Genomic DNA, 27,995 nt, shown 5'->3' on the forward strand with positions numbered 1-27,995 from the left:
GAAGAGCAGCAGGAGAGCCTAGGTGGGTTTTTGTTGGCAAAGTATTCCTGTTTCCAACGGTCATGTTTCTGTCATCTTTTTTTATAGAAATTTTTGGACAATCCAGAATTGTATGTACCTCCATTAGCACCTCATCCACTCCCACCTACCGACATGATCCCCAAGAGGCTGACACTGTCAGAGCTGAAGAGCCGGTTCCCTAAGTGTGCTGAGCTCCAGGGTTATTGTCCAGTGACTTATCAGGATGGCAGACAAAGGCAAGTCCTCACCCTCGTGCCAGTACAGGCTGATAACTCTACTTGGAATAAGTGATCTTTACAGCAATCGTAGCATTTGGATCAAAAGGTCACTATTGTTTAACTGGAAAGTATTGTTTTTCTTCCTTGAGCTGCGATGATAGAAAAATAAAATATTTATGACATTTATTTACATAGTTGTCATTGCTGTTGTTCACTTGCTAGGTCATGTCTGATTCTTTGCGACCCCATGGACTGCAGCACACCAGGCTTCCCTGTCCTTCACCATCTCCCTGAATTTGCTCAAGCTCATGTCTACTGAGCCAATCATACCATCTAACCATCTTATCCTCTGTCACCCCCTTCTCCTTTTGCCCTCAGTCTTTCCCAGATGCTTATTATACAGTACATAGTTGTTTTTGTTTGTTTCTTTGTCTTTCAGATACGAAGCCCTAGTACCTGGTAACATTCACTATGCTTTAGAATATCGTGATCGTATATATATCTGTGAGAGCAAAGAAAAACTTCAGAAATTTTTGAGGTGAGACCATTCACTAAGTCAAAAATATTCATTGAATATCTATGTTAAATGCACTATCCTGGGACAGAAAGATATGTGAGTTTACACACACTCATAAACACACACATACATGTACACATATACATACACATAGCTGAAAGGGGCAGCATTTACCTACTGCCACACATGTCTGTTTTTCAGAAGAAGTTGGAAACCAGATTTCTTCTTATGTTTATCTGATTTTTAACCTTTGGTGACTGATTCAGTTTTTTTTTTTTTTTTTAGGGGCTTCCCCGTGGCTCAGTTGGTAAAGCATCTGCCTGCAATGTGGGAGACCCTGGTTCGATCCCTGGGTCGGGAAGATCCCCTGGAAAAGGAAATGACAACCCACTCCAGTATTCTTGCCTGGAAAATTCCATGGATGGAGGAGCCTGGTAGGTTACAGTCCATGTGGTTGCAAAGAGTCGGACATGACTGAGCAACTTCACTTACACTTGCACTTCAGTTTTTTTAAAAAATGACAATGTGGATCAAATCATAAAGGAAAGGAGGAAAGTGAAGTTGCTCAGTCGTGTCCAACTTTTTGCAACCCCGTGGACTGTAGCCCTACCAGGCTCCTCCGTCCATGGGATTTTCCAGGCAGGAATACTGGAGTAGGTTGCTATTTCCTTCTCCAGGAGATCTTCCCGACCCAGGGATTGTACCTGTGTCTCCTGCATTGTAGGCAGACGCTTTACTGTCTGAGCCACAGGGAAGTCCATCAAATCATACATGCAGCTAGAATTTGTGCAGTGGTTTGTGACCTCTCATGAAACTGTTTGAGGAAATTTAATAGTAAAAAGAGAGGAGACATTAGTTGCTGAAAAGAATATAGGATTGAAAGAATAGGGTGGTTTTTCTTTTTTATCTTTTTTTCCAATGTGAAAGGTATGAACATATTTAAATGCAGGTACATGGGTGTGATCTAATAAAGGAAATGCCACGAAGGCAGAAGAGAGTTATCTTATATTGCTATTTAAGATTTCTGGAGACAGGGTGGAGTAGGCATCCAAAGAATGTGTGGAGATTGATCTTGGGTGGGAGGTAAGCTCTGCCATGGAGAAAGCAACCTGTGTTTGGTTCTGCTTGTGGTGAGTAGCCCAGGACATTCTATTCTGAAGACTTCTCTTTGTATAGCCTGGCACCTTGTGTTGGGGTGGGGGGAGGTCCCTGAGAGGGTTACTAGTGTGAGGAGAATTGTAGTATAAGATAAAAACAAGGCCAACATAGGAGTTGCTTCCCTTGTGGCTCAGCTGGTAAAGAATCTGCCTGCAATGTGTGAGACCTGGGTTCGATCCCTGAGTTGGGAAGATCCTCTGGAGAAGGGAAAGGTTACCCACTCCAGTATTCTGGCCTGGAGAATTCCATGGACTATAGTCCATGGGGTTGCAAAGAGTCAGACATGACTGAGCGACTTTCACTTTCACTTTTCACGCAGGAGTTACGTGTGGAATTAAAGTATCTTGTCAGTTTAAAATAAAAGTGTGAGGATAAAAGTATATTAAGAAAGTTTCATATAGGTGCTGTGAAAAGCAAGAATATTGAGAAGCGGTGAGCAGGTCTAGGGCCCCAGGTGAAATTGGTGGTCATGAATTTCTAGGAGCCTCAGTCTTCCTGCTTCTGTATCATTTTCTCCACTCAAGAAAAATGAGTAATGAACATTATCTTTTAGTTCCCTCTGTGTATCTATCTTCCTGTGTAAACACAATCAATACATTTGTGATCATCCATTTAACGGATTTGGTATTCATAGGTCACCACACAAATACTGGAATCAGAAGCTTCCTTACAAACTTCCCCCGTTGAAGGAACCAATGTATCTCACCAGTCTGCCTTTGCCTGGATATCTGGAACAGGTTCGCTCACATGGGTATCTCTGTTTAGATATTAGAAGACTACAGCTATCTCTTCTTTAAAAACCATTTTTATTTTGGTAACAATGAAATTCAAGGCAGAGTGTCCTGATTTTAAGCTGCAAATCCACTTTAACCTATTTTGGTTTTGAGTAGTTGTGAAAATAAAATGTAAGGAAAGCCCCCATTTCCATAGCTAATTCACAAATAACTGCACTAAAGTGAAGAAAGAGTAGGATGTTCAAAAATTATTTTCATTTGACATGTAGTTTGTTTCTTATTTTGAAATTTCAGCGTCTATAGAACTTTTCCGTAATGTGAAATATGCAAATTCAGTCTCTGAGAGGTTTTTATTCCCCCTTGCTTGAAAGAGTTAAGATGTCACCATAACTGAACCACCAAACATGTATTTTGCCCAAAGTCTGGATGAAGCTATCTACTCAAGTCACTCTTATTTCCCTAACTATAACACTTTCTAAATATAGTCAGGTGTATCAGTCACCAACCACTATTTAAAAGCCTTTTTTTAAAAAAATCTATAAAACAGATACCCAGGGCACAATTTCATATGTTTCTTACAAATTCTTAACGAGTTTTTTTTTTTTTCATCTCCCCTAGATGGTTAGCCTTTGATCAAGTTTAATATCAAAGGCAAGAGGACACTCACCTAGAGAAGAGTGTCCTCCTCTTTGCTTGCTCGGGGCCCCAGAATCTTGACGGCAGTGGAAACTGTGGTCTCTGGCGTTCCCGGGTAAGGTGGCCCGGGGTCCTGAGAGTAGGAAACAATTTGGCCAGTTCTGAGCAATGGAAGCAGATAAGGTCCAAGACAACCCCATGTCTCCTTCTTTCAACTTTTTTTAAACAGAAAATGTCAAGCATATAAAAATAGAATTGCATAATGAAACTGATGTATCCATCACCTAGCGGGCACTAAGCCAATCTGTAGTTTAAAATTTTTCCTAATCAAATGTATTCTGTGTTTCTTTTCTGTAGGCTAAGTGCTCATTTAACTATCTTTTTAAGCTCCATCCTCAATCCCGAGGAGGCTATTTGAAGCGAAGAATAGCCTCCTTATCTATTTGCCACAAGAAAAGAAAACAGACTCAAATATACACATAATTTGTTCCCTACCTGCAGGGTATTGCAACTGCTCTAATTAAAGCCATGAATGCAGCAGGATGCTTAAAGCCCAAATTCCCCTTCTTAAGTGTACAGAGATCTGCGCTACTTTATATAGCACTTCATCTGAAAGGTATGACTCTTTTTTTTTTTTTTTTTTGCTAGAAATGATATGCTACTCAGAACCAATTTAGCACTAATTGTGATAAATAGGATTGTCAAACTGGGTTGGTCAGTAGCATGCAGTGTGTGTGTGTGTGTGTGTGTGTGTGTGTGTGTGTGTGCTGGTAGCAAATATTTTAGCAAAACTGAGTTTCTAGTTTTTAAAGCAGGTACCATGAGTAACATAACCCCTCTCAATAATCCACACCGTACAAGAAGGTGAATAGTGACAATTATGATCTAAAATAGAATAATCCCCAAATCATATTTGGGATTTAGATATCTTCTCGGTCAAACTGTGCAGCTCAATCACACACATAGTTCTCCTTCTCTTTAATGATGCATTAACCTAACAGAAAACATTCACAGTCCTGTAAAATTTTCTACAGCCTTTAATCCCAATAGTTCTGAATATACAAGAAAAAAATACAAGAAGAAGATGGAGCAGTTTTTGGAGAGATGTGAACTCATTACATACCTGGGTGCCAAGATGACCAAGAAATACAAGGAACCTCAGTTTAGAGCCATTGACTTTGATCATAAATTGCAGACCTTTCTCTCTCTCAGAAATATAGACCCAGTCAATGGTTAGAATGTTTGCATAACTGCACCCAGAATCCTAAGAGTTACCTGAAAGGGATTAAAGGAAATTGAAAATCTGGGCCTCCCTGATGCACTTTTCCTTCCTGAGTGATACGCCTTGGCTTCTAGACTTCCAATGAATTCAGAGCTCTGCCAGCCAGGAAGGAGTACTCTTCTCTAAGCCTAAGTTCTCATATACTTGTAAAGTTTATTGCTCTTTGCCTGAACTTTGATGCTTCAACAAAAGTTATTCCATTGAGAATATTTAGGTAATGTATTTGACTTAATGAATCCTTTGTTCATTTTCCTTTTTAATATTTTTATTAGAGAAGTCCATCTCTGTTAAAGAAACTTAGGCAGTAAATGTTAGAGAGCTTCAAGAAAAGAATTAACATTGCTATAAATAAAATAGAAATATTGGTTACACTTTTAACTTAAAGAGTTGTTTGTAAACTTTGTGAACCTAAAGACACTTTATCACTTTCCCAACAAAATAAATGGATTTAGAGACAACTAAATGGCTTCTGCTTTTCTTTTTCTCAAGTGTTCAAGGAAACACATTTTATACATTATTTTGTAGTTAGAAATCACCGGATACTTGAGGATGAATGTTAGAGTCTTTTTATATGACATTATCAAGACATATATGCTAGAGGAAAATTACTATATTGAATTTGGATGAGATTTTAAAAATAAATTATCAATTTTTTGGCAGGCGTATAACAAATCTGGAATGTGAAATAGCAAGATTGGCTCTTTTAAAAAATAAAAAATACAACCATTATCTTATTTAACCTTAGGTAAATCTCAGTTTCTATGAGTTTTTGTTTCTTAATCTCTAAAATGAATGATTTAGCTTTTTTTAAAATCAGCTTTACTAAGGTGAATTGACAAAATTCTATATGTTTAAATTGTCCCACATGATTTTGATATAGGCATTGTGAAATATTTACCACAATCAAGTTAATTATTAATAACACATCCATCACCTCATCATTATTTCAGTGTGTTCCTGTGATTGTTTATGTATATGTATGTGTGTGTAATAAGAATAGTTAAGAATCACTCTCTTAGGAAATTTCAAGTATTATTATTACAGTATTATTAATTATATTTACCACATTGAACATTAGATTCTCAGAATTTATTCATCTTATAACTAAAAGTTTGTACCCTTTGATCAACATCTCCCTATGTGTCCCTTCCCTAGACTCCCAGAAACCACCATTCTACTCTCTGCTTCTATGAGTCTTTTTTTTTTTTTTTTTTTAGATTCCACATATAAGTAATACCATACAGTATTTGTCTTTCTCTGTCTGGCTTTTTCATTTAGCATAATAGCCTTCAGATTCACTCATCTTGTCTTTGATATCTATAATTTCAACATTAATTAAAAACTAGAAGCCTGTTTTAGATTTATTTTATATGATATATTTCATAATAAAACAATTTTTAAACAAAAGCTAAATGCCTATTGTCAAAGTTAGGATAAACCCCAAAAGCCTTTGAACAGTTACTGATACATACCCATAGATGGACTGCAAGTAAATCAAACCAGTCAATCCTAAAGGAAATCAGTCCTGAATATTCATTGGAAGGACTGATGCTGAAGCTAAAGCTCCAATACTTTGGTCTCCTGATGCGAAGAACTGACTCACTGGAAAAGACCCTGATGCTGGGAAAGATTGAGGGCAGGAGGAGAAGGGGACAATGGAGGATGAGATGGTTGGATGGCATCACCGACTCGATGGACATGGCTTTGGGTGGGCTCCGGGAGTTGGTGATGGACAGGGAAGCCTGGCGTGCCGCAGTCCATGGGGTCGCAAAGAGTTGGACACGACTGAGCAACTGAACTGAACTAAAGATGAACAGTTTTTCAGGAGACTGGGAGGTATGAGTAGCTACCAAGTTTAACCAGCCACTCACTCTTCTCTTCCTAGTTCGTAATACTTCTAATTAACCGTCTTCCCATAGTGTTCTTACCATGTCCACAGGCCTCCTCAGCCTATGAGTATAAGAAGTTTCCTTTAGCAATTAAATCCAAACTTTATTGCTTCAACTCTCTCACCTTTATAAAAAGCAGTAGTCATGCAAAGTACCCCCCAGGTATCTCAAGAGACAGGAAGTATGCCATAAGTTCCATAGCAAGTCCACACCCACTGGACATCTGCCATCTTCTGGGGATCTTGTTCTCTAACATATCTTCACTCTGAGAACTGTACCAACCCCTCACAGCTCATACATCATTGTTCTGGAGCTGCTGAGTTCTGCACAGAAGTGGGGTAAATGCTCCCTCTCTCCTAATGAGGGAGACGCATAATCCCTGAGCTGAGCAAGGGACCAAATACCATGTGATTCTCCCCTCCTCTCTCTCTGCACAGTCTCTTCTTCTGAGTAAATCTATTTAATAAAGTGCATCAGATAGGAGCATTGGATAGGGAATGGGGAATCAAATTTCCAGAGTAGCTTATAGCTCTGGACATTCTGGGTCCCTAATGCTCGAATGTAAATTACAGTTCATGATGTGTAGGACCCTATTTAGAATAACCACAAACAGGGCTACCATTCCAGGCTGTTGTCTGCTACTGGCTTTACATACATTATCTCATTAACTTCTTACACATGAGAAGAGTTTCTTACCCAAGATCACTCAAGTAATAGAATCCAGCTTCAGACCCTGATCAGACTAACTCCAGAGCCTTGTTCCTCCTTTACCACCTCCTCCATTAAGTCCATCTTGGAAACCACAATAATGGTGTCAGTATTCCTAGGGCATTTAATTGGTCAGAATCTTTTTGGGCACTCCCACATGCACATGCATGTGTGTATGTGTGTGTGTATATATACTTTAGAATATAAAAATATTATAGAAGACTCAGGAAAAAATTTTCCTTTGCGCCTGAGACTCCCTAGCCCTAACCCCTGCATGCACTCATACCCTCCCTGTAATGGTTGCAAGCTGTGTTTTCTTTAGCAAGTTAGGTCAAGAGGTCTGTGTGCCGAGGAAGGGAGAATGCCATTTCTGCAATGAGAAAGAACATGCATCATTTTAACCTGTTATGAATCTTCTTTTTGTTTAGAAATTATGCTTGCATATTATTATAAATGATCCATCAACTGATGGATGATGAAAGAATATTCTGACTGGGTGTCCAGGGACTCTGAATTTTTTCCCAAAGTGAAGCAGTAAGAGAGTGAGCAGTCCCAGGAGCTCACTGGGACTCATTACCCCAATCCTCAAGTCTGCCGCCTGACCACATCAGGAAGAGGCTGAGGCAACGCCCATCCAAGGGACCTGGAGACCGCTCAACTAGTCTGCGCCCCTACACAGCTTGTCTGGGTATCATTTTCTTTATTTTTGGTTTGTGCCAGGTCTTTTGTTGCTGTATGTGGGCTTTCTCTAGTTGCTGCAAGCTGGAGCTGCTCTTTATTGCTGTGCACAGGCTTCTCCTTGTGATGACTTCTCTCGTTGCAGAGCACGGGCTCTAAGCACATGGGCTTCAGTAGTTGTGGCTCGTGGGCTCTAGGGCGGTGGCTCAGTAGCTGTGGCACACAGGCTTTGCTCCGGCATATGGAATCTTCCCTGGCCAGGGATTGAACCCATGTCCTCTGCATTGGCAGGTGGGTTCTTATCCACTGGACCTCCAGGGACGCCTCCAGATGCCAATTTCACTATGATGAGAAGAATGCATAATTTCACCCAGGGAGAAGAGGTAGTGCCCATTTAACAGACCCTAAGACAAAAAGTAATACAATTACAGTCAATGAAATATGGAAAAGTAGGCAAAGGATTTTTGTACCTTTTCTCCATTTAACACTCAGAGACATCAAGTGAATATACTATATTTGACCACTCCTATTCCTGGACCATGTACTGTTTTACTGTATTTTTAAAAGCTGTGATGAACTTTTTTCCACCATATTTGGGATTATTAGCTTAAAAAAGTTTCTAAGAAACAAAAGTACAGGGTGAAAGGGAATGAATTTAAAAAACTAAAAATATAATGCTAAATGACAGTAAAGAAGTAATAAAAGTGGGAGGGGGGATCAGGATGGGAATACATGTAAATCCATGGCTGATTCATGTCAGTGTATGACAAAAACCACTACAATATTGTAAAGTAATTAGCCTCCTACTAATAAAAATAAATGGAAAAAAAAAAAGAAGTAATAAAAGTGATGCTCTTGGAAACACTCCTGGAAACATTGTGAATTGTTATTTGGAAGGCAGCTTTAGTATAGAAATTGTGACCCATAATAATAAATGGGCAGAAAGCAGAACCTTGTTACTTTAACTTGAATTAACACTGATATTGAACATTATTATATACGTTGGTCACCAGTTGTACTTTATTTTTTCATGCCTTTTGCACTTTAACTCATTGGTTGTTTTTCAATTCTTTTGTAAGAATTCTTTATGTAAAATACACACCAATCCTTGTATCTGCAGTAAATAAGTCTGATTTTTAAGGTATGAAAGTAAGTGCTGTTCATCTATATCTTATGATATTGAATCCTTTTCTAAGCTCTGGAAGTTATTCCATCTTCAGAGATTAAATAAATATTCTATTATGTTTTCTTCTACTATTGGTGTATGTGTTTATATTTAATTCTCTAAGCTGCCTAGAATTCATTTCTGGATATGTTATGAGCTGTTGTTTCAAATTCTTCAAAACTCATAGTAGTAAATATTATGAGTCTTTAAAAAATGTTTTAAGTTTTATATATTTCATTTTATTCTCAGTGCATTTATTGAAAGTTTTCATAAATTCATTGGTAAAGGAGAAGTTCAAGAACTTTCCCTAAAGAATGAGATATATTTTATATATGTATGCCTCAGTCTCATTGTGGGTGATTTTCTGTTTTATCTTTTTGGTTTGTTTTGCTTTTACAAATGAAAGTCTGAGTAAAGGTTTATCTACAAAGCCTGAGGGCTCTTAACTATGAATGGTTCTGGAATAATTCTTAGAAGGGCAACATCTGAATTAAATGGACCTTTCAAAATTGAGATTAAAAAAAAAAAAATTGAGATTCTAACCAAGAGTCAGGGATTTCCCTCTGTGGTTCAGTGGCTAAAAATCTGCCTGCCAATGCAGGGGACACAGGTTCAATCCCTAGTGTGGGAAGATTCTGGAGCAAAGTGCTGGAGCAAAGCCTGTGTGCCACAACTACTGAGCCTGTGCTCTAGAGCCCATGGTCTGCAACAAGGTAAGCCACCAGAACAAAGAGAGAAGAGTTTGCAACTGCAAACTCTCTGCAGCTAGAGAAAGCCTGAGTACAGCAATGAAGACCCAGCACAGCCAAATAAATAAATAAAATTTAAAAAGAAGCTAGTATGAAAAGACTACATACCATGTGATTCCAGCTATATATTCTGAAAAAGGCAAAACTCTGGAGATAGTAAAAAGATTACTAGTTGGACTCCACAAACCCTGGGGTTTAGAGGCAATTCAGGACAAAGAGGGAAACTTCAAAGAAGGAGCTAATTTTAATAAAAACTAGTAAAAAAAAAAATGTTTAAAGAGCTGGGAGGTAATTATACCTGCTTTCTCAAAATCTCAGAGACTAGAGATGGCATGCTGGGATCTGGGAGGGTGTATTGGGTGTCCTAAATTAAAAACAGTTAGGTGTTTGTGAAGCATAAATTGAGAGAAAATGCTGAAATACTTGAGTAGGAGGGGACTGAATTTGAGTAGTGCTTGTAGACCATATCCAGAAGCCGGGCCTTTCTCCTAAGGGTACATGGGAGCCACAGTAGATTCTATGCAAGAGAGTGACTCCAGTCTCTGGATGTGATTTGCATTTGGGAAGATCTGTATTCCTGTGTATTAGCAGGAATAACACTGTAACTAAGGCTAGTTAGAAACCTTTAATAGTCTACTGAAAAAAGATGTTGAAAGTCTGAATAATAACAATCATTTAAATGATAGCAGACATGAATTAAACCAATAGGCCCGTTACATATTTAATCTTGTTTACCCCAAAGCCACCCAGTGTTGGGCTGGTGTCAGCTTCTCCATTTTACAAGTAAGGTAAAGAAGGTTGAGAGGATAAGTACAAATAACTGGATCAAGATCACGCATCACCCAGATCTGTTTGACTGCAGTATTCCCTTGGATGCTGATGCTGATGATCACTGTGATGACGGTGAATGTAAAAGCGTTTTCATTCATTCCTCATACATTCGAAACCTGAAAGCCCGCTTCAGCATTCGGGAAGCGGAAAAGACAAAACTGATGAAGGTGTCAGTGAGCAGCTAACAGGATATAAAACTTCCCTAACTGCAGAATGATGACACCATTACCGCCCGCTGACCCCCACTCACACCAGACGCATGCCCTGCCGGGACTGTCCCGGCAGCGCCTCCAGGGATCGCAGGCCCCACCCCTCCTCTCCCCGCCCCGCTCCGCCCCGCCCCGCCACGCCCCCTGGCACCTCCTTGTACCACGTGGTCAGGCGTGCGCGCAGCAGGATCCCGCGCCGGAGCTTCCGGGTTGGCTGCGACTACGGCGGCGGCGTAGGGACGCCAGCTGCTAGCCGGGCGGAGCTGGGAGCCTGGGCGGGCCCGGCGCTAGTGCGCCCGCCAGGCAGCCAGGGGACCGGCGGCGATCCGGACCCTGACGGGCGCCCAGATAGGTAGGTCCGCCACCAACCCTCTGTCTGTGGGCGCTGCACCCGTGCGCGCATCGACTTCTCTCCAGCCGGCGGCTCCCCGGTCGGTCCCCAAGGGTCCAGGCTTGGAGGTGGGGGGCCTCCCTCGCGGCCCGCTCCCCGCTGGGTGGGCTCCGGGGAATCGCCAGCCCGGCGCCTCGCGCCGCGCGCGGTCGGTAGATCTGTGCCGCCTTTCCAAAGCGAGGGCCAATGCGCCTTACGTTATTGTCCATTGCAGCCACCTCCAGATTTACATCGTACCTGTACGTTTTCTTCTCCTTTTCCATTTTTGCTTCACAGACAAAATGGCTCCTAATATGTGAAATCGAGACTCCGTAGTTTTCATTCTCTTGTTTGTGCAGCTGTGGAAAGTTAGCGCAGTGAAGGACTTTAGAGATAGTTGATCCCAATTCCTTCATTTTACAGAGCAGAAAACAGACCCCGAGAGGTCACGTGGACTTCGGAAGTTCACCCAGCTGGATAATGGTACAATAGGAATAAGAACCCCAAACTATAAGTTTTTACATAATCTTTTAAAAGTGGTAAAAGATTAGCTAACAAAAGTGAATAGTTCCTTTGGGCTGGGATTAATCTTGCTAGAGAATGTCTCCCTTTTAAACATTACTTTCTTATTTCAGGCTTAATCCTTCCTGAGCTTCTAAAGAAAATGGCAGAAACATCGTCAGAGCCTCCTGGGCGGCTGGTTGTACACTCAGACACACACAGTGACACTGTCCTGGCCAGTTTTGAGGATCAGAGGAAGAAAGGCTTTCTCTGTGACATTACTTTAATCGTGGAGAATGTGCATTTCCGGGCCCACAAAGCCTTGCTTGCTGCCAGTAGTGAATACTTCTCAATGATGTTTGCTGAAGAGGGGGAGATCGGCCAGTCCATTTATATGCTAGAAGGCATGGTTGCAGACACATTTGGTATCCTGCTAGAATTTATCTACACTGGTTGTCTCCAGGCTAGTGAGAAAAGTACAGAACAGATCCTGGCTACTGCCCAGTTCTTAAAAGTCTATGACCTGGTAAAGGCTTACACGGACTTTCAAAATAATCATAGCTCCCCAAAGCCACCAACTTTGAACACAGCTGGTGCTCCGGTGGTTGTTATTTCTAATAAGAAAAGTGAGCACCCAAAGCGAAAACGGGGAAGACCAAGGAAAGTCAACAGTTTGCAGGAAGGGAAGTCAGAACTGGCTGCAGAGGAAGAAATACAGCTGAGAGTGAACAATTCTGTTCAGAACAGACAAAACTTTGTGGTTAAAGAGGGAGACAGTGGTGTGCTGAATGAACAGATCCCAGCAAAAGAACTGGAAGAATCTGAGCCAGCTAGAGGGGAGGAGATGCCAGCTGAGAAAGATGAGAACTGTGATCCCAAGACCCAGGACTCTGGGCAGGACAGCCAGAGTCGGTGCAGCAAGCGAAGGATTCGGAGGTCTGTCAAACTGAAAGATTACAAACTTGTAGGGGATGAAGATGACCAGGGTTCAGCCAAGAGGGTCTGTGGACGGAGAAAGCGCCCTGGTGGGCCTGAGGCCCGTTGTAAAGACTGCGGCAAAGTATTTAAGTACAATCACTTTTTAGCAATCCACCAGAGAAGCCACACAGGTAATTATGCTTTTGCAGCTTATTGGAGAAGTAACATAATAACAGCATACATTTATTGTGCAACATCTATATGATGGGCATTGTAACAAAGTATATGATACTGCATTGAATTCTTCAAACTGTCTGGTGAGATATCCCATGTTATCCCAATTGTACAGTTGAAGAGACTAGGTTGTAGAAAGCTAAAAGTACTTGCCAGGACATCCATATAGTGACAGAGGTGGGATGTGAACACAAGGAACCTGATTCCAGAACCTCTCTTCTTTTTTTTTTTTCACAATGAACCTCTCTTCTTACTTGAAGTTGTTGCTTCAAGGCTTGAATGTTCAGGAATCGAGCTCTAGCCAAAATTAATCTGCTTTATGATTCTTGAAGCTTCCTCATCTTGACCATAGTTGTGTTTTTGCTCGGATATATCTGGACAGTTCTCTTACTCAGCCATCTGTCTGTAAGCGTTGTTTGCTTTTTGATCCCTCTAGCCCAAGGCTGGCCAATAGACCCTTTTGTGAGGATGGAAATGTTCTGTATCTGTGCTGTTCTTTTTGGTGGCCTCTAGCCACAGGTGTATTTTGAGGGCTTGACATGTGGGGAGTGTGACTAAGGATCTGAATATTTTAATTAAATAGCCACCATGTTGGACAGTGCAGCCCTAGCCAGAAACCCCTTCCTCCTTTGAGCTGTCTCTTATGTACCTACCTCATTCTGCTTTGGATCAGGCAGTATTTATATACCCTTCAGCCTAGTTGTAAGCATTAAGTATAGAGTCTGGTACTTAAGACTTCTTGTTATCAAGCAACCTGTTGCCTTAAGAGCCAGCAGCATCCAGCACTGTGGTTCTCAACCTGGCTGCATGTTACAGTCTCCCAGGGAGCTTGGCCTAGCCCCAGAGCTCCTGGTTTTATTGAGCAGTGGTGTTTTTAAAAGCTCCCTGGAGCTTTTAAAGCACAGAGACCTGAGAACCCTGAAGTTGGTTCTCTGAACAAAATAGACACTTAAGAAATATTTGCTTGTCTGTGACAGAAGCTAAAGAGTTAAATAGTTCTATCAATTTTAAGGAAAACAAAGTGTAGGCTCTTCCCTTTCCCTCAAGGGGTCTTGCAGTTATACATTGAATCACTTTAGTGTCGGTCTGTTCTTCCATTTGAGTGGATACCAGTAGATCCATACAGTATGGAAACTCATCTTTTAGTTCCAGGAAAATTTCCTGAATGATTTCATAGTAATCCCTGCTCTCTCTTTCTGGAACTCCTCCTATTTGGATGTTGAAACTCCTGGACTCATTCTCTAACTTTATCTTTTCTCTATTTTCCATCACTTTTTGCTCTACTTTCTGGGAGATTTCTACTTTATCTTTCAACTTTTATTTTTCTCTTTCTACTTCTTTTTTTTTTTTTTTTAACTTCTGGGAGCTCTTTTCAAAATTCTCTTGTTTGTTTTTAAGTAGAATCCTCTTTTTGTTTCACAGTATAACGTCTTGCCTCTATGAGCCTCTTAATAACTTTTACTTATTTGTTATTTTTTAATGTTTTCTTCACTCTGGAAAGTCGCTGTTTTCTGCAGGTTGCTTTTTCTCTTCTCTGTTTTGTTATCTATTTCTACTGTGTCTGGTGATTTTTTTGTTTTTTTTTAACTCATATTTAATTATATGCAAGAGTGGTTTGCTCATAGCTCCTTGCAGCTCTGCAGGTGTGGAGAGGGCCTGTAGACATCCTGGCTGATACCTGGCATCACGTCCTCAGTTCTTTTACTGCAGGCCCTTTGTATTCAGGAAAAGATGCTCCAGCTCCCACCTGGAGCCGTAGACCTGGCTGCCAGTGTCCAGTGCAGGAGGAGGCAGAAGTTTTGGGGGTGGTCTCATCATCCCAGATGTAAACTTTGACTTGCTGTCCCCATGGTAGCCTTGTTCCAGTGCGCTGGGTGACCTCTAACCCAGAGACCCCTAGTCTGGAGATCCTTTGTCTGATTTACCCTCTTCAAGAACAGTCTCCATCTTCCATTGGGGAGAAGGCCAGTCTCCTGGTTGCATGGAGACTGGATCTTTGGGTGGGGGTGGGAGTAGGGGTTGGGGGGACTAACTCCCTTCGAAACAGACTGTCATTTATTTCTTCCTCACCCCCTTTTCCAGAGATAACAGATGCTCCCAGTTCCTGACCTCGTGAAGGCTCTGTCTTCAGTTAGGCTGTGTATCAGTGCTCCTCACCGCTGGCGTCACACTTGTCAGCTCCCACTTGCAAAATGTTATTGCTGATGTTGTCGCTCCTGCTCGTTGTGATTTTCATTTGGGAGGGAACAAAAAGATGTGCAGATTCGTGCCCACACCACGTGTCGCTCTTCTTCCAGGGGAGCGACCTTTCAAGTGTAATGAGTGCGGAAAAGGCTTCGCCCAGAAGCATTCCCTGCAGGTCCACACCCGGATGCACACGGGCGAGCGGCCGTACACCTGCACGGTGTGCAGCAAGGCTCTCACCACCAAGCACTCGCTGCTGGAGCACATGAGCCTGCACTCAGGTACGGGCCCGCGCTCGGGAGCCTGGTGCCGCCAGGGCCGCCTTCCCGGGCTGGGCAGTACCTTGCTCTCCATGGTCTTTTCTCAGTCTCAGATCATTCCCCACGTGGTTTCATTTAAAGGCAGACTTGTGTATCTCTCAGAGAGTAGTTTAGAGTTCTGCCTAGCCTTGAGCCTTAAACTAGCATTTACAAACTGGCCGTTGAAAGTTCAGTGTATAATCAGGATGTGTTTAAGCACTAGTCTTCAGAATTATTTTACTTTGGACAATGTTGGGGGGAACTTGAATTCTCTAGCACTGCCCCAGTCTCCACCACTCCCTATTGCCTTACATGCCTTTGCACATTGGTGACTCTGAAGACATTTGGGTTTGTAGACAAGTCACTTGTGTTATTTGTAGAAAATGGGGACCTGGGCCCACTGTGATACTTAATTACTTTATTAGTGAGCATTCTAGTTCTTTATAGTTTTTTGCGTGTTTTGTTTTTTACTTGGCAGGACAGAAGTCTTTTACCTGTGATCAGTGTGGAAAATACTTCAGCCAGAAAAGACAACTAAAGAGCCATTACCGAGTTCATACAGGTACAATAAAGTGAGATAAAATTTGGATTGGTGGGGGAGAAATGCAAATACAAATTGTTTCTAAAACAGTAGGTTCATGTTGTAAAAGATAAGTGAGTTTTTAGGGAAGCAGTCTAAATTAGGTGTCCTTGGGTTACTCTTACCACCTTGCAATTTATATTGAATTTTTATATTACAGTTTCTGTGCCACACACAGAAACCCTACAGAATTGGTACCATTCAGGGCGCTACTTGGCCAAGAGGGCACCAGTTGATTGGTTGTTAGTTGTGTCTGGACAGAGGTGTCACCACCCCATAGCTGTCAGTCCAGGCTTTCTCCAGCTTGGCCCCACCCATTGTCCTTTTTTTTCTTTCCTGCAAACTGCTGAAAGATGAAGAGGGGATTGGGAGCATCATTTGAGATTAGTTGGCCACAGTCGCACCAGTACTTTGAGGGAAAAAGGAGATTTATACTTAGGGAGATGGGAAGGGTCCCACCTTTGTTTGGGAAGCAGTGAGTTGAGATGCGTAGGAAAATATTAACTGTTACCAAAATTAATTTAACAATTGTTGTTTTATTAAAGTACCATATTTAAAGTGATTATTTTTCAGGGAAGTGCTTTAACACAAATCACTGAAGAAATGCAGGGACAGCATATATGCACTGACACTTTTTTTATTGTTGCGACAAGGCCACTCATTACCGGAATGCAACGACTGCCACCGCAAATTCATGGATGTGTCTCAGCTAAAGAAACATCTGCGAACACACACGGGTAAAAGTCCATCTCACCCTTTCTTTCTAGTCTATTTCGTGTTTTCAGGAGACCAAGAAATGAAATACTCAGAATCCCTTCCTCAGGCTGTGCTTATTGTGAATTGTGTGGGCCCTTCCTCAGGCTGTGCTTATTGTGAATTGTGTGGGAATTTTTTAAGTAGACTACTTTAAAAGCCCAGGCAGAATGCTGTCGCACTGTCCTGTGGGGAAATCACATCTGTGTAGGTTAGCAAGATGAAATATACTTACTGAGCACTATTCATAATGAAACCTCACTTCATATCACAGAAAATTGGGTTGGCCAAAAAAGTTCGTTTGGGTTTTTCCCTAAGTTATCCAGGGGTGGACTATACAGGAGCAAATGTCTCCTCCACAGAATTGCTTACGTCCTTGCTTCGGTGTTTACATGTTTGAGGGAAAGAACCACACCTTACTTTCTCTGTATCCTCCTGACACTTAGGACACAGTGCTTAGGTACACAGTAGGTGCTTGCTAAGTGCTGCCATTTAAGTCACTCACGCTTATTGAGGGTTCAAGTGGTATTGCCTTTGTTCTTTTTTATATTGTGAAACTGGAGGGGGGGTGGTTTTCGCCGTTTGTTTTATCTTGGTTTTCCCTTTTTTTTAAGGTGAGAAGCCATTTACGTGTGAAATCTGTGGCAAATCTTTCACAGCAAAGAGTTCTCTTCAGACCCACATCAGGATCCATCGGTAAAGTTTCCTTCATACTTTTCTCCCATGGAGTTCTCATCCAGCCCTGGCATTCAGCAGGGTGACATCCATTACCTATATAGTGTGTATGTTAATCACTCAGTCATGTCTGACTCTCTGTGACCCCATGGACTATAGCCCACCAGGCTCCTCTGTCCATGGGATTCTCCAGGCAAGGATACTGGAGTGGCTTGCCATTTCCTTCTCCAGGGAATCTTCCTGACCCAAGGATCAAACCTGGGTCTCCTGCATTGCAGGCCGGTTCTTTACCATCTGAGCTATAGGGAAGTTCCAACCTGTATAGTGCTTTCCCCCAAATTATTACTCTACTAGAAATTCTTGGGCAGCTTGTTATTTTGCTTTAAGAAATTCCTCATGCAGGCAAACTTAGAAAAACTGATTCTGACCAGCGAAAGTTTGAGTTATTGATACCATTTGTTGAGAATTTTGATTTTGGCCTTGGGGGATGATCCAAAACTTAAATCTTCTATCAAAACTAAATTAAATTAAAATATATTTATTTATTTTTGGCTGTGTTGGATCTTTGTTGCTGTGTGAGGGCTTTTCTCTAGTTTTGGCGAGCAGGAGCTACTCTGTAGCAGCAGAGGTTTGGTTGCTCTGAGGCTTGCAGGATCTTCATGGACCAGGGATCAAACCCATGTCCCCTGCATTGCAAGGCAGATTGATAACCACTGGACTGCCAAGGAAGCCCCTAAAACTAAATTAAACTTAATATTTTCTGAATAAATTTTTTGTTCATGTAACTTGTTCCCAGAATTGATTTAGTAGTTCCTCTAACACAAATATATAGGGGCTACTCATATTTTTAATATTGAAATCAATCATATATATACTTGTTTGGCATCTAGAATCTAAAAATTGGCTGTGAAAACTAAAAACAAAAAAAGAACTTTTGTGACATATATTAATATATACCTTCTTATCTGAAGTACACACTGTGACCATAAAATTTTATCACTTCTGCCCCACAGCCCCATCCTTAGACATCCTTCCCCCCCCCCCCCCTTTTTTTTTAAGATTAGAAACTGAAGCCCTTGGCAGATGTGATACTTGCTCCAAGGACTTAAGTTAGTAAGAGAACCCATGACTTAAGCCTCCAAGTCAGGTTAATTTTCCTCTCCTCTGGACTGCTTCTCCCTAAATAGTCAGGAAGTAGTGAAATCTTTCTGTTTTAAAAATAAAATGTATGTTTTCTCATAGAGGAGAAAAGCCATATTCCTGTGCTGTGTGTGGCAAATCCTTCTCTGACTCGAGTGCCAAAAGGAGACACTGCATTCTACACACAGGCAAAAAGCCTTTCACCTGCCCTGAGTGTAACTTACAGTTTGCTCGCTTAGACAACTTGAAGGCTCACTTGAAAATCCATAGCAAAGAGAAACACGCGTCTGATGCCAGCAGTATTTCTGGCAATAATAATGCCGAAGAGGTCAGGAATATTCTTCAGCTACAGCCCTATCAACTCTCTACCTCTGGAGAGCAGGAAATTCAGCTTCTCGTAACGGATTCCGTACATAACATCAATTTCATGCCAGGTCCTAGCCAAGGAATCAGCATCGTCACTGCAGAGAGTCCCCAGAACATGACTGCAGACCAGACTGCGAACCTCACCTTGCTCACGCAGCCGCCAGAGCAACTGCAGAACTTAATTCTTTCAGCTCAACAGGAGCAGACAGAACACATCCAGAGCCTCAATATGATTGAAAGCCAGATGGCGCCCTCACAGACCGAGCCGGTGCACGTCATCACACTCTCCAAGGAGACTTTGGAACATCTGCACGCCCATCAGGAGCAGACAGGGGAGCTCCATTTAGCGAGCGCTTCAGATCCGGCTCCGCACCTACAGCTGACGCAGGAGCCGGCTCCGCCGCCAGCCGCCCACCACGTGCCCCAGCCCACATCGCTGAGCCAGGAGCAGAGCTGACCAGTTCGCAGGCTTAGCTGCTCTGTCGGTGTCTTCTCCGTCAGCCCGCTGTGACCGGACTGTGTGCTTGAAGTTAAGCTTTCTGCAACGCTCCCTTACGGATTCTTACAGAGAAGCAGTAGCTCGCTAAGCTAGCCGGTAGCTTGCTGCTTTCCATCCGAGGAGCAGGATATGTGTATCATGTCTTATATCTAATGTTGATTTGGACTTAGCATTTCGATATTGATGAGTAGTTTTCATTTACTACTTTTCTTAAAGACTTTGGGTAACTTTTCTTTGAGGGCATCGCGTTAGACTTTTTCTGAGTATTAAATATTCACAGCCATAGATACAGTCTTGCTGATCTTTCTAGTTATATTTTTTATTTTTTAGAACAAATGAAGTCATATGTTGAATTGGGTAAAACGGTTGGTTCCCCTTCCTTATTTCTCTTAGGCAACACAATTGCTACTACAAGTTGGGGCTGAATGTAACAGATTATGACTTCCGGGGACCCTGTCCTTTTAATAACTTTCAATCCCGTAAGACAAAGGAACTCTAAAATTTAATCTTTGCATGTACAGTGGGCTCATCATATCATGTTTAAGATAGATTCAAAGACATAGAAACTAAATGTCTATTTTAACTTGAAATTTACAAAAGAGGAAAGCCAAAAGGATAGGATTATTTTTTAAATTCTAAATTCAACTTTTCTGAAAAACATAGATTGACGTGGTTTTTAAAAGCAGGTTGTTGAAAATTTTATAGTGTAATTAAGGTATGAAATTGGACAGGATGTTCACCCCAAATTCTGAACTTTTTGTCAGCATTGATGTTAATCTCCATGATGAAGATAAATTCTTAATTATCCTGGAGTGTAAAATTCAGTGTAATTTGTGTTAAATATACTCTACTGGATTCTAATTGATCTCTAAAAATGTTGATTTGTGTATTGTGTCTGGTAAGTTTTTTGATAGGAACTTATTACAACCTATTTTTATCACAAAGTAGGTTAAACCTCACAAAATAGACACATAATTTTTAAAAGTAAATTCTCCTAATTTTAAAAATACTTTTTGAGCCTCAGCATCTTAGTAAGCCAGCATTGTCTATAATAGTGTGATTTCAAATAATCATCAGAAGATTAGATTATGTTTTTGTTAAGTTTTCCAACCCAGCCTATTTTATTGAATACTTGACCACTTTCTCTCAGGTAAACTGGTAGAGGATTATTGAGAAAAGAAGGTGGGCACTAGTGTATGTAAATTAGCAATGCTGATGGAGAGTAGCAGTAATCGCCACTAAAATTAACAGGATCTTCACATCAGTCACTTCTTTGTTTTAGAGATTTTTTATTTCTACCCGAGTCAAATAAGTTTTTGGAGAAAATTTAGAATTGTGCAGGTTGAGAGAAGATGAAAGTCTTTTTCTAATATATCTACCAAACTATAGTTGTTTTATTGTATATAATTCAAAAATTCTTAAATGATATATGTATCAGCCAAAGTATGTTAAATCAGGCCTGACTGGAGACAATTTTTATAAATACAGTTATGTCTTAAATATCACTTCAGATTCTTGACTTAGTCATTTAAACTATTTATCTTAACCTTATTGTTAAAATGCGTTGTTTTTACTAGCTTTTCAAAACCTACTGGCCCACATCTTTTTCTCCCGGAGATATGTAATATTAAAGCAGATAAATGCTTAACTACTCATTTTGGGTAGCTGGATAATTAGTAATTAATTAACCAGGAAGTATGATCATGATCATATGACTATTTCCAAGTGAAGTTTAACTAGCTTAATGACAGTCTGCCTCTAAGAGAAATGTAGTATGAGCCACATGTATAATTTAAAATTTTCTAGTAGCCACATTAAAAACATAAAATGATGAGATTAATTTTAATAAAATCGCTTACTTAATCTAACATGTGTCAAGTATTGCAGCATGTAAATATGCAATATTAAAATATAATCATACTTGACAAATTCTTTTTTTCATACTATGTCTTCAAAATCTGGTGTGTATTTTACATTTACTGCACACTCAGTGGGGATGCTAATGTTCATGGCACACTTGATCTGTTTTTAGGGTTCATACAGTTTACAGTTGAAAACCTAGGTTCACAAAAGAAGAAAGAAAAAAAAAAAGAAATGAAAACCTAGGTTCACATATCTAGGTTACAGATAGTTTTTCCCCCCAGTAACTGAAACAAGTGTGTTTAAAAATTTGTATTAGAATTAGTTAAAAATAAAACCTAGTTCCTCAGTCACACTAGCTGCACTGTCAGCGCTTGGGAGCCACACGTTAGCTAGTGGCTCCTGTAGCACATGTTACCCATCTCTAGCATGAGAGCCAGGCTCAGCAATAAAAATCTCTTCTGGAAGATTCTGGGTTATTTGACCAGCTGTCAAAGGGAAGTGAGAAAAGGAAAGCTTTATAAATCAAGTTTCTCTTCTGTGTCCCAAATACACATTCTGTCCCTTTGAATGAAATCCTTAATTTTAAGGTTTCACTGGTTTTTGTTGGTTGTTTTTTTTTTTTGGCCAGCCCAGGTGTGGGCACACAGAATCTTAGTTCCCCAATCAAGGATTGAACTCTTCCCCCCTTGAAACTCTCATCCCTTGCAGTGGGAATATGGAGTCTAAGCCACTGGACCACCAGGAAAGTCCCTGAAATCCTAATTTTAAAGTTCAGTGACTGCAACCAAAGGAAATGACATGTACAGAAAAATGTTTCTATTGTCTTTGAGAAGTTGTTGGCTCATTGTTTCACAACTTATTTTGTATTAAGCTTGTGCAATTGAAATAATTTTTTTAACAACTACAGAAATACAAATTGCAGTTCTTCGGGACTAGTAGAGAAGTAGTTCTAGGAGAAGCCTAGTAAGTCTTCCTGGTGGCTCAGACAGTTAAGAATCTGCCTGCAATACAGAAGACCCGGGTTTGATCCCTGGGTCGGGAACATCCCCTGGAGAAGGGCATGGCAGTCCGCTACAGTATTCTTGCCTAGAGAATTCCATGGACAGAGGAGCCTGGTGGGCTAGTCGGTGGGGTCGCAAAGAGTCGGACATGACTGAGAGGTTAACACTATAGAACTATAGCAGAGTATTGTGCTTCCAGACTGCTGAAACGACTTTATCACTTTTGAAGGTGAATCTTTGGTTTTCTCTCAGTAGAAGGCTAGCCTGGGGAAGACTTGAGCTCTTGCCATCAAAATGAGCTGCCTTTGAGCTTGCCCTGCGTGTTTCGTGAAACTCCTCTTTCTGTCTCTCTTCGGTGTATTTTTCTGCTTCTGGCTCTTGTGCTGTGAATGTGAGCAACTGGTCCACATGATGCTGAGGGATATGAGAGTCTCATAGATGCTTACACCTAGGTTTTCATAAACTGGAGAAATAACAATAGCCGCCATGTTGAATCTTTACTGTAGGCCTTGAGAAAAGCCAGGTGTTTCAAGTCTGTATTTTAGGGCCTCTGAAACCTGTTCTATATCAGAAGGTCTTATATGGTGCCCTTCAGTTATAGGACTCCAGGCATCTCTGGCCATGATTGGCATATTAGTTTGCTAGGCAGGGCTGCTATAACAAATACCACAAACTGAGTGGCCTAAATGATAAATTTATTTTTTCACAGTTCTGGAGGCTGAAAGTCTAGTATGAAGGTGTTGGTAGGACTGGTGTCTTCTGAGGCCTCCTTGCCATCTTCTCCTTCTGACTTCACATGCTCTTCCTCTCCGTGTTTTTATCCTAATCTCCTTGTAAGGACCCTAATATTGGATTAGGGCTTACCCTGGTGACCACATTTTACCCTGGTTACCTCATTAAAGGCAGTATCTCCAAATAGTCACATTTTGATGTATGGGGTGTTAGTGACACCTGGCATCTGGAGTGAGAAGGGAAGTAGTGTCTGGGACACACCCATAACTCATTTGAAGCACAATCTTACTTAATTATCATGACGTTTCTATATTATTATGCCTATTTTACAGATGAGAACACTGAGGCACCAACGGATTACGCCCATTGCCCAAGGTCATACAGTAAGTGGCAGAACTGGAACTGGGGCACAGGGCTGGCTATTCCTACCAGATAGGCTTAATATCATCAGTCTTTTGAAACATTAAGCTGGGTTTCTCTTTACATATGATCTGCTTCATGTAGTAGAACCTTATTGACTAGAGGATCTGTTTATGAAATTTTAGCATACAATCATAAGCCTTTTACATAAAACAATAATAGTAAAAGTTAGTCTCTCTCCTATAGAAATGCAGTAACTACCATATTAATAATACTCATGTTAATATTTTACTACTATTAAGCTTCAAAGCTTAATCGGCACAGTTTGCCAATTGAGTAGAAGTTACTACTAAAGTGAAATAAGTATTAAGGTAAATGTTCATCCTTAGTTTCCAAACTAAAATAAGCTTAAGTTCTCAAGAATTTAAAGAAAATACTTTGTCCTGCTTTTGTAAAGAGTAGATATGGAGGAGTTGCCCTCCCCCCGCCCCCCCAACCAAAAAAATCCCCTTTGCCTTTTGTAAACAGCAGGTATAATGGAATGACCTCTAAAAGAAGCTAGAATGTCACTGCGATAGTTTATCTTGCTTTCAGATTGTTTACACATAGTTAAGCAACAAACACGAGTTGACTAGAATATATATACGTATCGTTCTCACTGGAAACGTACCACACTAGGAGAGCTTTTGGGCGTCACTGGTGGCTCAGACAATAAAGAATCTGCCTGCAATGCAGGAGACCTGGGTTCAATCCCTGGGTGGGGAAGATCTCCTGGACAAGGGAATGGCTACCTACTCTAGTACTCTTGCCTGGAGAATTCCATGGACAGAGGAGCCTGGCAAACTACAGTTCATGGGATCACAAAGAGTTGGACATGACTGAGTGACTAACTCTTTCACTACTTTCAGAAGAGCTTTTATACTGAAGCTCATTTGATCACTTTCTCAACATAAAGTGCAGGAACTTTAGATAACATTAGGAAGAGATCTTAGCTTTTTTTTCCTTTATAATATAAGTGAAAAATAGTACTATATCCAGTGTGACATATAGAAAGGGAAAAATTTGAGCAAAGGTCAGGGAACTTTCTTGGTCTCAGAGCATATATTTATTGTTTTGAATTATTTTTTTTTTTGGCCACATCATGTGGCATGGAGGATCTTAGTTCCCCAGCCAGAAATTGAACCCTCACCCCTTGAGGTGGAAGCATGAGTCTTAACCACTGGACCACTAGGGAAGTCCTAATTTGTTTTGAATTCTTAATATCCATGATATTGTTATTCACTCAGTCTTATCTGACTTTTTGCAACCCCATGGACTATATAGCCTGCCAGGCTTCTCTGTCCATGGAATTCTCCAGGCGAGAATACTGGAATGGGTTGCCATTCCCTTCTCCAGGGGATCTTCTTGACCCAGGAGTTGAATCCAGGTCTCCTGCATTGCAGGCAGATTCTTTACCATCCAAGCCACCAGGGAAATCTTATCCATAATATTAGATCACTTAAGATATGGATTTGAAGATATTCCAAAGGAATAGTTTGGCTTTTGTTTTAGTTTGTTTGTTTCATCCTTGGATGAAAAGTTAAATCGAAGCTTCCTTAGGTTAAATTAGAGTTATAAACAAAAATGTCTACATTAAAAAAAAAATCTACTTCTTTTAGATAATTCTAGTATGATTCAGTGGCTTCTGGACAAATTTTCCTATAATCTTAATATCTGAAGTATGAAAGTATTCCCTTAACAAAAATATGGGCAAGTATTTATTTATTTTTTTTTTTTATGGGCAAGTATTTAAACAGATCTTGAGCCTATTTGTGTTTTTAATCTCTGTCCTTTGTGTTATCTCAGAGTATATGAAATCATCATTGATTTCTGGGGAAGGTATTTGAATAAAAAGCAGCATATAGAGGATGAGGTTTCAGGGCAGAGTAAGAAAGGATGAGGGACCCAAAAGTCACTCACTCTTACCAGCCAAAAGAGAAAGCTGAGATTCATTCTTGATGGGCCTCTCCTCACCCTCCACTCCCAATCCATCATCAAGTTATATCAGTTTCACCTCAGACTGTATTTTGAGTCCATCCACTTCTTCCATCCTATCTGCTGCATCATCAACTTGTCCTCTGGCCTGTACGCCTGCCTTTCTTCCCCTCCCCACCCCTTTTTCTGCTGGAAATGGTGATCCATCTGGGCTCACTGCTCTGTCCTGAGCATCAAGCACAGCGCCTTGCTAAATGCATGAATATTGTGTTCTTAATGCAAATATGATCATTACCTCTGCTCTGCTTATAATCCTTCTGCAGTTTCCCACTGCACTCAGAATAAAATCCCCAACCCATCTTCCTCTTCGGTCCCTTCCCCATTCTCACTTCCAGCCACACTATCTTCCTTGCTGTTCCTGAAACACAGCCAGCAACTTCCTGCCTTGGGCTTTGAAGCAGGCAGTTTCTCAGGCTTGAAAGGTTTCTGCCCCTCCTCTCCGTCTCAGTGTCTGCACATCTGTCAGAATTCAGTGCAAGTGTCACTTCCTCACCCTCTAATTCTCTCCGACCCTTTAATCTCAGTCAAGCCACCTTTCATATCTGTCCACAGCACGCTACACTTTGGACTCAGCTGGTAATTATTTTTACATTAGGAGCTGTGTCTGCCTGGTTAGATGGCAGCTGTGGCTCCTGACCCAGGACTGTGGGTGTGGCGTTTGAACACACTGACCTACAGGCGTAAAGCTGTATATAGGATGGCTTAGAACCATCACCTGCAGTATTAGGGATCCAGTTTCTGACTCCAGGTTTAGGAGATGAAAGGATGGGAGGTGAGGTAGGGATAGCATTGCAGAAAGACAATGTGGTGTAAATTAGAGGAAAGGAACCCAGTTTTAATGGCTCAGGTTTTTAACCTAGGCCACTACTCGCATGATTCATTTGCAAAACCATTATTAGAATGGGATTCTTTTATTGTTTTTTTAAATGTGTATTTATTTTTGGTTGCACTGGGTCTTTGTTGCTACACAGGGACTACTCTCTAGTTGCGGGAGGGGGTTCTCATTGTGGTGACTTCTTTTGTTGGCAGAGGACAGGTTCTAGGTGCGCAGGCTTCAGTAGTTGCCGCTTGTAGGTTCTAGAGCGCAGGCTCAGTCACGGTGGCCCACAGACTTAGCTGCCCCACGGTATGTGGGATCTTCCCAGGCCAGGGATAGAACCATGTCCTCTGAATTGGCAGTCAGATCATTATTCTGTGATCTTTTTTTAAAAGACAGATTTTACCATCTGCCAGTTGGAGAGTCAGATTCTTAACCACTGAACCACCAGGGAAGTCCTGGGATTCTTTTAAAAGTGACTTTTTGTGGAATTCCCTGGCAGTCTAGTGGTTAGGACTCAGCACATGCACTGCTCGGGTTTGATCCCTGGGCAGAGAATTAAGATCCCACAGGCCATGTGCCACGTGGCCAATTAACAAAACACCCAACTGACTTTTCATGTATCAGCCACTTATTTGACCCAGTATAAATTAGCCAGTGTGTTTGTGCCAGTATTTTTAGTTTCATACACACATGTAATAGGGATCATGACTCAGTAATGTGGATCATGACTGAAGAAAGTCTAAAATAGAATTTGTTTTGGGCCTTCTAGACTGTACATTTCTTAGAATCACCAACATTGAATAACAGAATTTTAGAATCAAAATGGGTTGAAGAGGTTCAGTAATTAAAGTGCCTCCATTTGGAGCTGAGACTGAAACATAGTGGTTGGTGACTTTTCAAGGTCACTTAAGTTCATGTGAAGTAAAGCTGTCATCTGGCCAGATCTTCTAGATTACAAACCATTCCCCATTGCTCTTTGCTCCGATGTGTATCTTTAGTTAACATAGAGTGAAACTCAAAGTCAGCAGTTGTTTTTAAGCATTGATGAAGTCATTATTCTGTGTTCTTTTTTAAAGACAAATTTTACCTTCTGCATTTGGAGAGCTGCAAACCCCTATTTGGTTGAGATGCAAGTCACTGAGTCAAGGGCCCGACCATGCTGGGCCTCTGCTAACCTCAAAGTCAGAGCTGCTGGTTATTTACCATCTACTCATGAAAGGGAAATGGAATGATTCTAAAACAGGTAACCCATTCAGAGTGGACTTAGAATCCTTCTGACACAATGTATTTAAATATGGGTGTGTCTCATATTTGGCAAATTGATTTCAAGCCAAATGACTAGTCATGCTCAAGAGCTCCGATGGGCCCAGCTAGGAGGCTGCCCTGGTTTCCTGAGCTGGACCTGGCTCAATTCCCTGCCTCCTCCGGCAGAAAGCAGGCATTTCCCCTTCCCTGCCTGCTTCTCATCTCAAGCTGGGAGCAGTGCGTATATAGGTCTTACTGGGTCTCAGAGGGTTTCCAGGCAATGTAAAGTGAGAATAAAGAGAAGGGGAGAGCCATAGGGTCCCCAGCTCTTTCCAGTGCCATTCATTCCGCTGTTTTGTGTGTTTCCAATGTAACGTGTCACTTCCTCTAAACAAGAAACAGCCTCTCTGGATGCCAGCCTTTCACTTGTCACATTAGATCAACACTGGTGTGGTGTTAGATAGGCTTGGGGCCCATACCAGCTCTGCCACCTACTGTGTAACTTTGCCATGGGTGACCCTCAGTTTCCTTTTCAGTAAAACAGGACATTTGTGATCATTGAGTTTAATATTCATCATAGTAGACGTTTAATAAAGGAAAACGGATGTTTTATTAATATTAACTAG

The 27,995-nt window shown here is 41.1% G+C and overlaps 2 protein-coding genes across 8 annotated transcripts in view; both read left to right on the plus strand.

Annotated features, from left to right (window-relative positions):
• The window catches only part of AK9 (adenylate kinase 9), a 111,745-nt gene extending 106,801 nt beyond the window's left edge, over nucleotides 1-4,944 (plus strand). For both annotated transcript variants that reach the window (XM_070449975.1, XM_070449976.1), the window contains 5 exons: nucleotides 88-257; nucleotides 679-777; nucleotides 2,549-2,651; nucleotides 3,786-3,900; nucleotides 4,319-4,944. In XM_070449975.1, the coding sequence (XP_070306076.1) occupies nucleotides 88-257; nucleotides 679-777; nucleotides 2,549-2,651; nucleotides 3,786-3,900; nucleotides 4,319-4,521 (690 nt within the window). In that variant the 3' untranslated portion in view covers nucleotides 4,522-4,944. The remainder of the gene's footprint in view (nucleotides 1-87; nucleotides 258-678; nucleotides 778-2,548; nucleotides 2,652-3,785; nucleotides 3,901-4,318) is intronic.
• A 6,082-nt stretch (nucleotides 4,945-11,026) lies between these two features.
• ZBTB24 (zinc finger and BTB domain containing 24) lies at nucleotides 11,027-27,991 on the plus strand. 6 transcript variants are annotated; one of them, XM_070449980.1, is made up of 8 exons: nucleotides 11,029-11,147; nucleotides 11,801-12,775; nucleotides 15,116-15,283; nucleotides 15,780-15,863; nucleotides 16,535-16,618; nucleotides 17,249-17,330; nucleotides 23,243-23,293; nucleotides 27,201-27,991. In XM_070449980.1, the coding sequence occupies exons 2-7, from the start codon at nucleotides 11,830-11,832 to the stop codon at nucleotides 23,244-23,246; spliced, it is 1,368 nt and encodes a 455-aa protein (XP_070306081.1). In that variant the 5' UTR covers nucleotides 11,029-11,147; nucleotides 11,801-11,829; the 3' UTR covers nucleotides 23,247-23,293; nucleotides 27,201-27,991. The 6 variants fall into 6 exon arrangements, 4 of the variants coding, with proteins under 4 accessions (XP_070306083.1, XP_070306082.1, XP_070306081.1 ...); XM_020900943.2 differs by lacking the exons at nucleotides 23,243-23,293; nucleotides 27,201-27,991 and adding an exon at nucleotides 18,552-20,819 and having other exon boundaries at nucleotides 11,033-11,147; XR_002315181.2 differs by lacking the exons at nucleotides 17,249-17,330; nucleotides 23,243-23,293; nucleotides 27,201-27,991 and having other exon boundaries at nucleotides 11,027-11,147; nucleotides 15,785-15,863; nucleotides 16,455-16,618.
• The last annotated feature ends 4 nt before the right edge of the window (nucleotides 27,992-27,995 follow it).

This window comes from Odocoileus virginianus, chromosome 19 (genome assembly GCF_023699985.2).
Source record: "Odocoileus virginianus isolate 20LAN1187 ecotype Illinois chromosome 19, Ovbor_1.2, whole genome shotgun sequence".
Taxonomy (NCBI): Eukaryota; Metazoa; Chordata; class Mammalia; order Artiodactyla; family Cervidae; genus Odocoileus; species Odocoileus virginianus.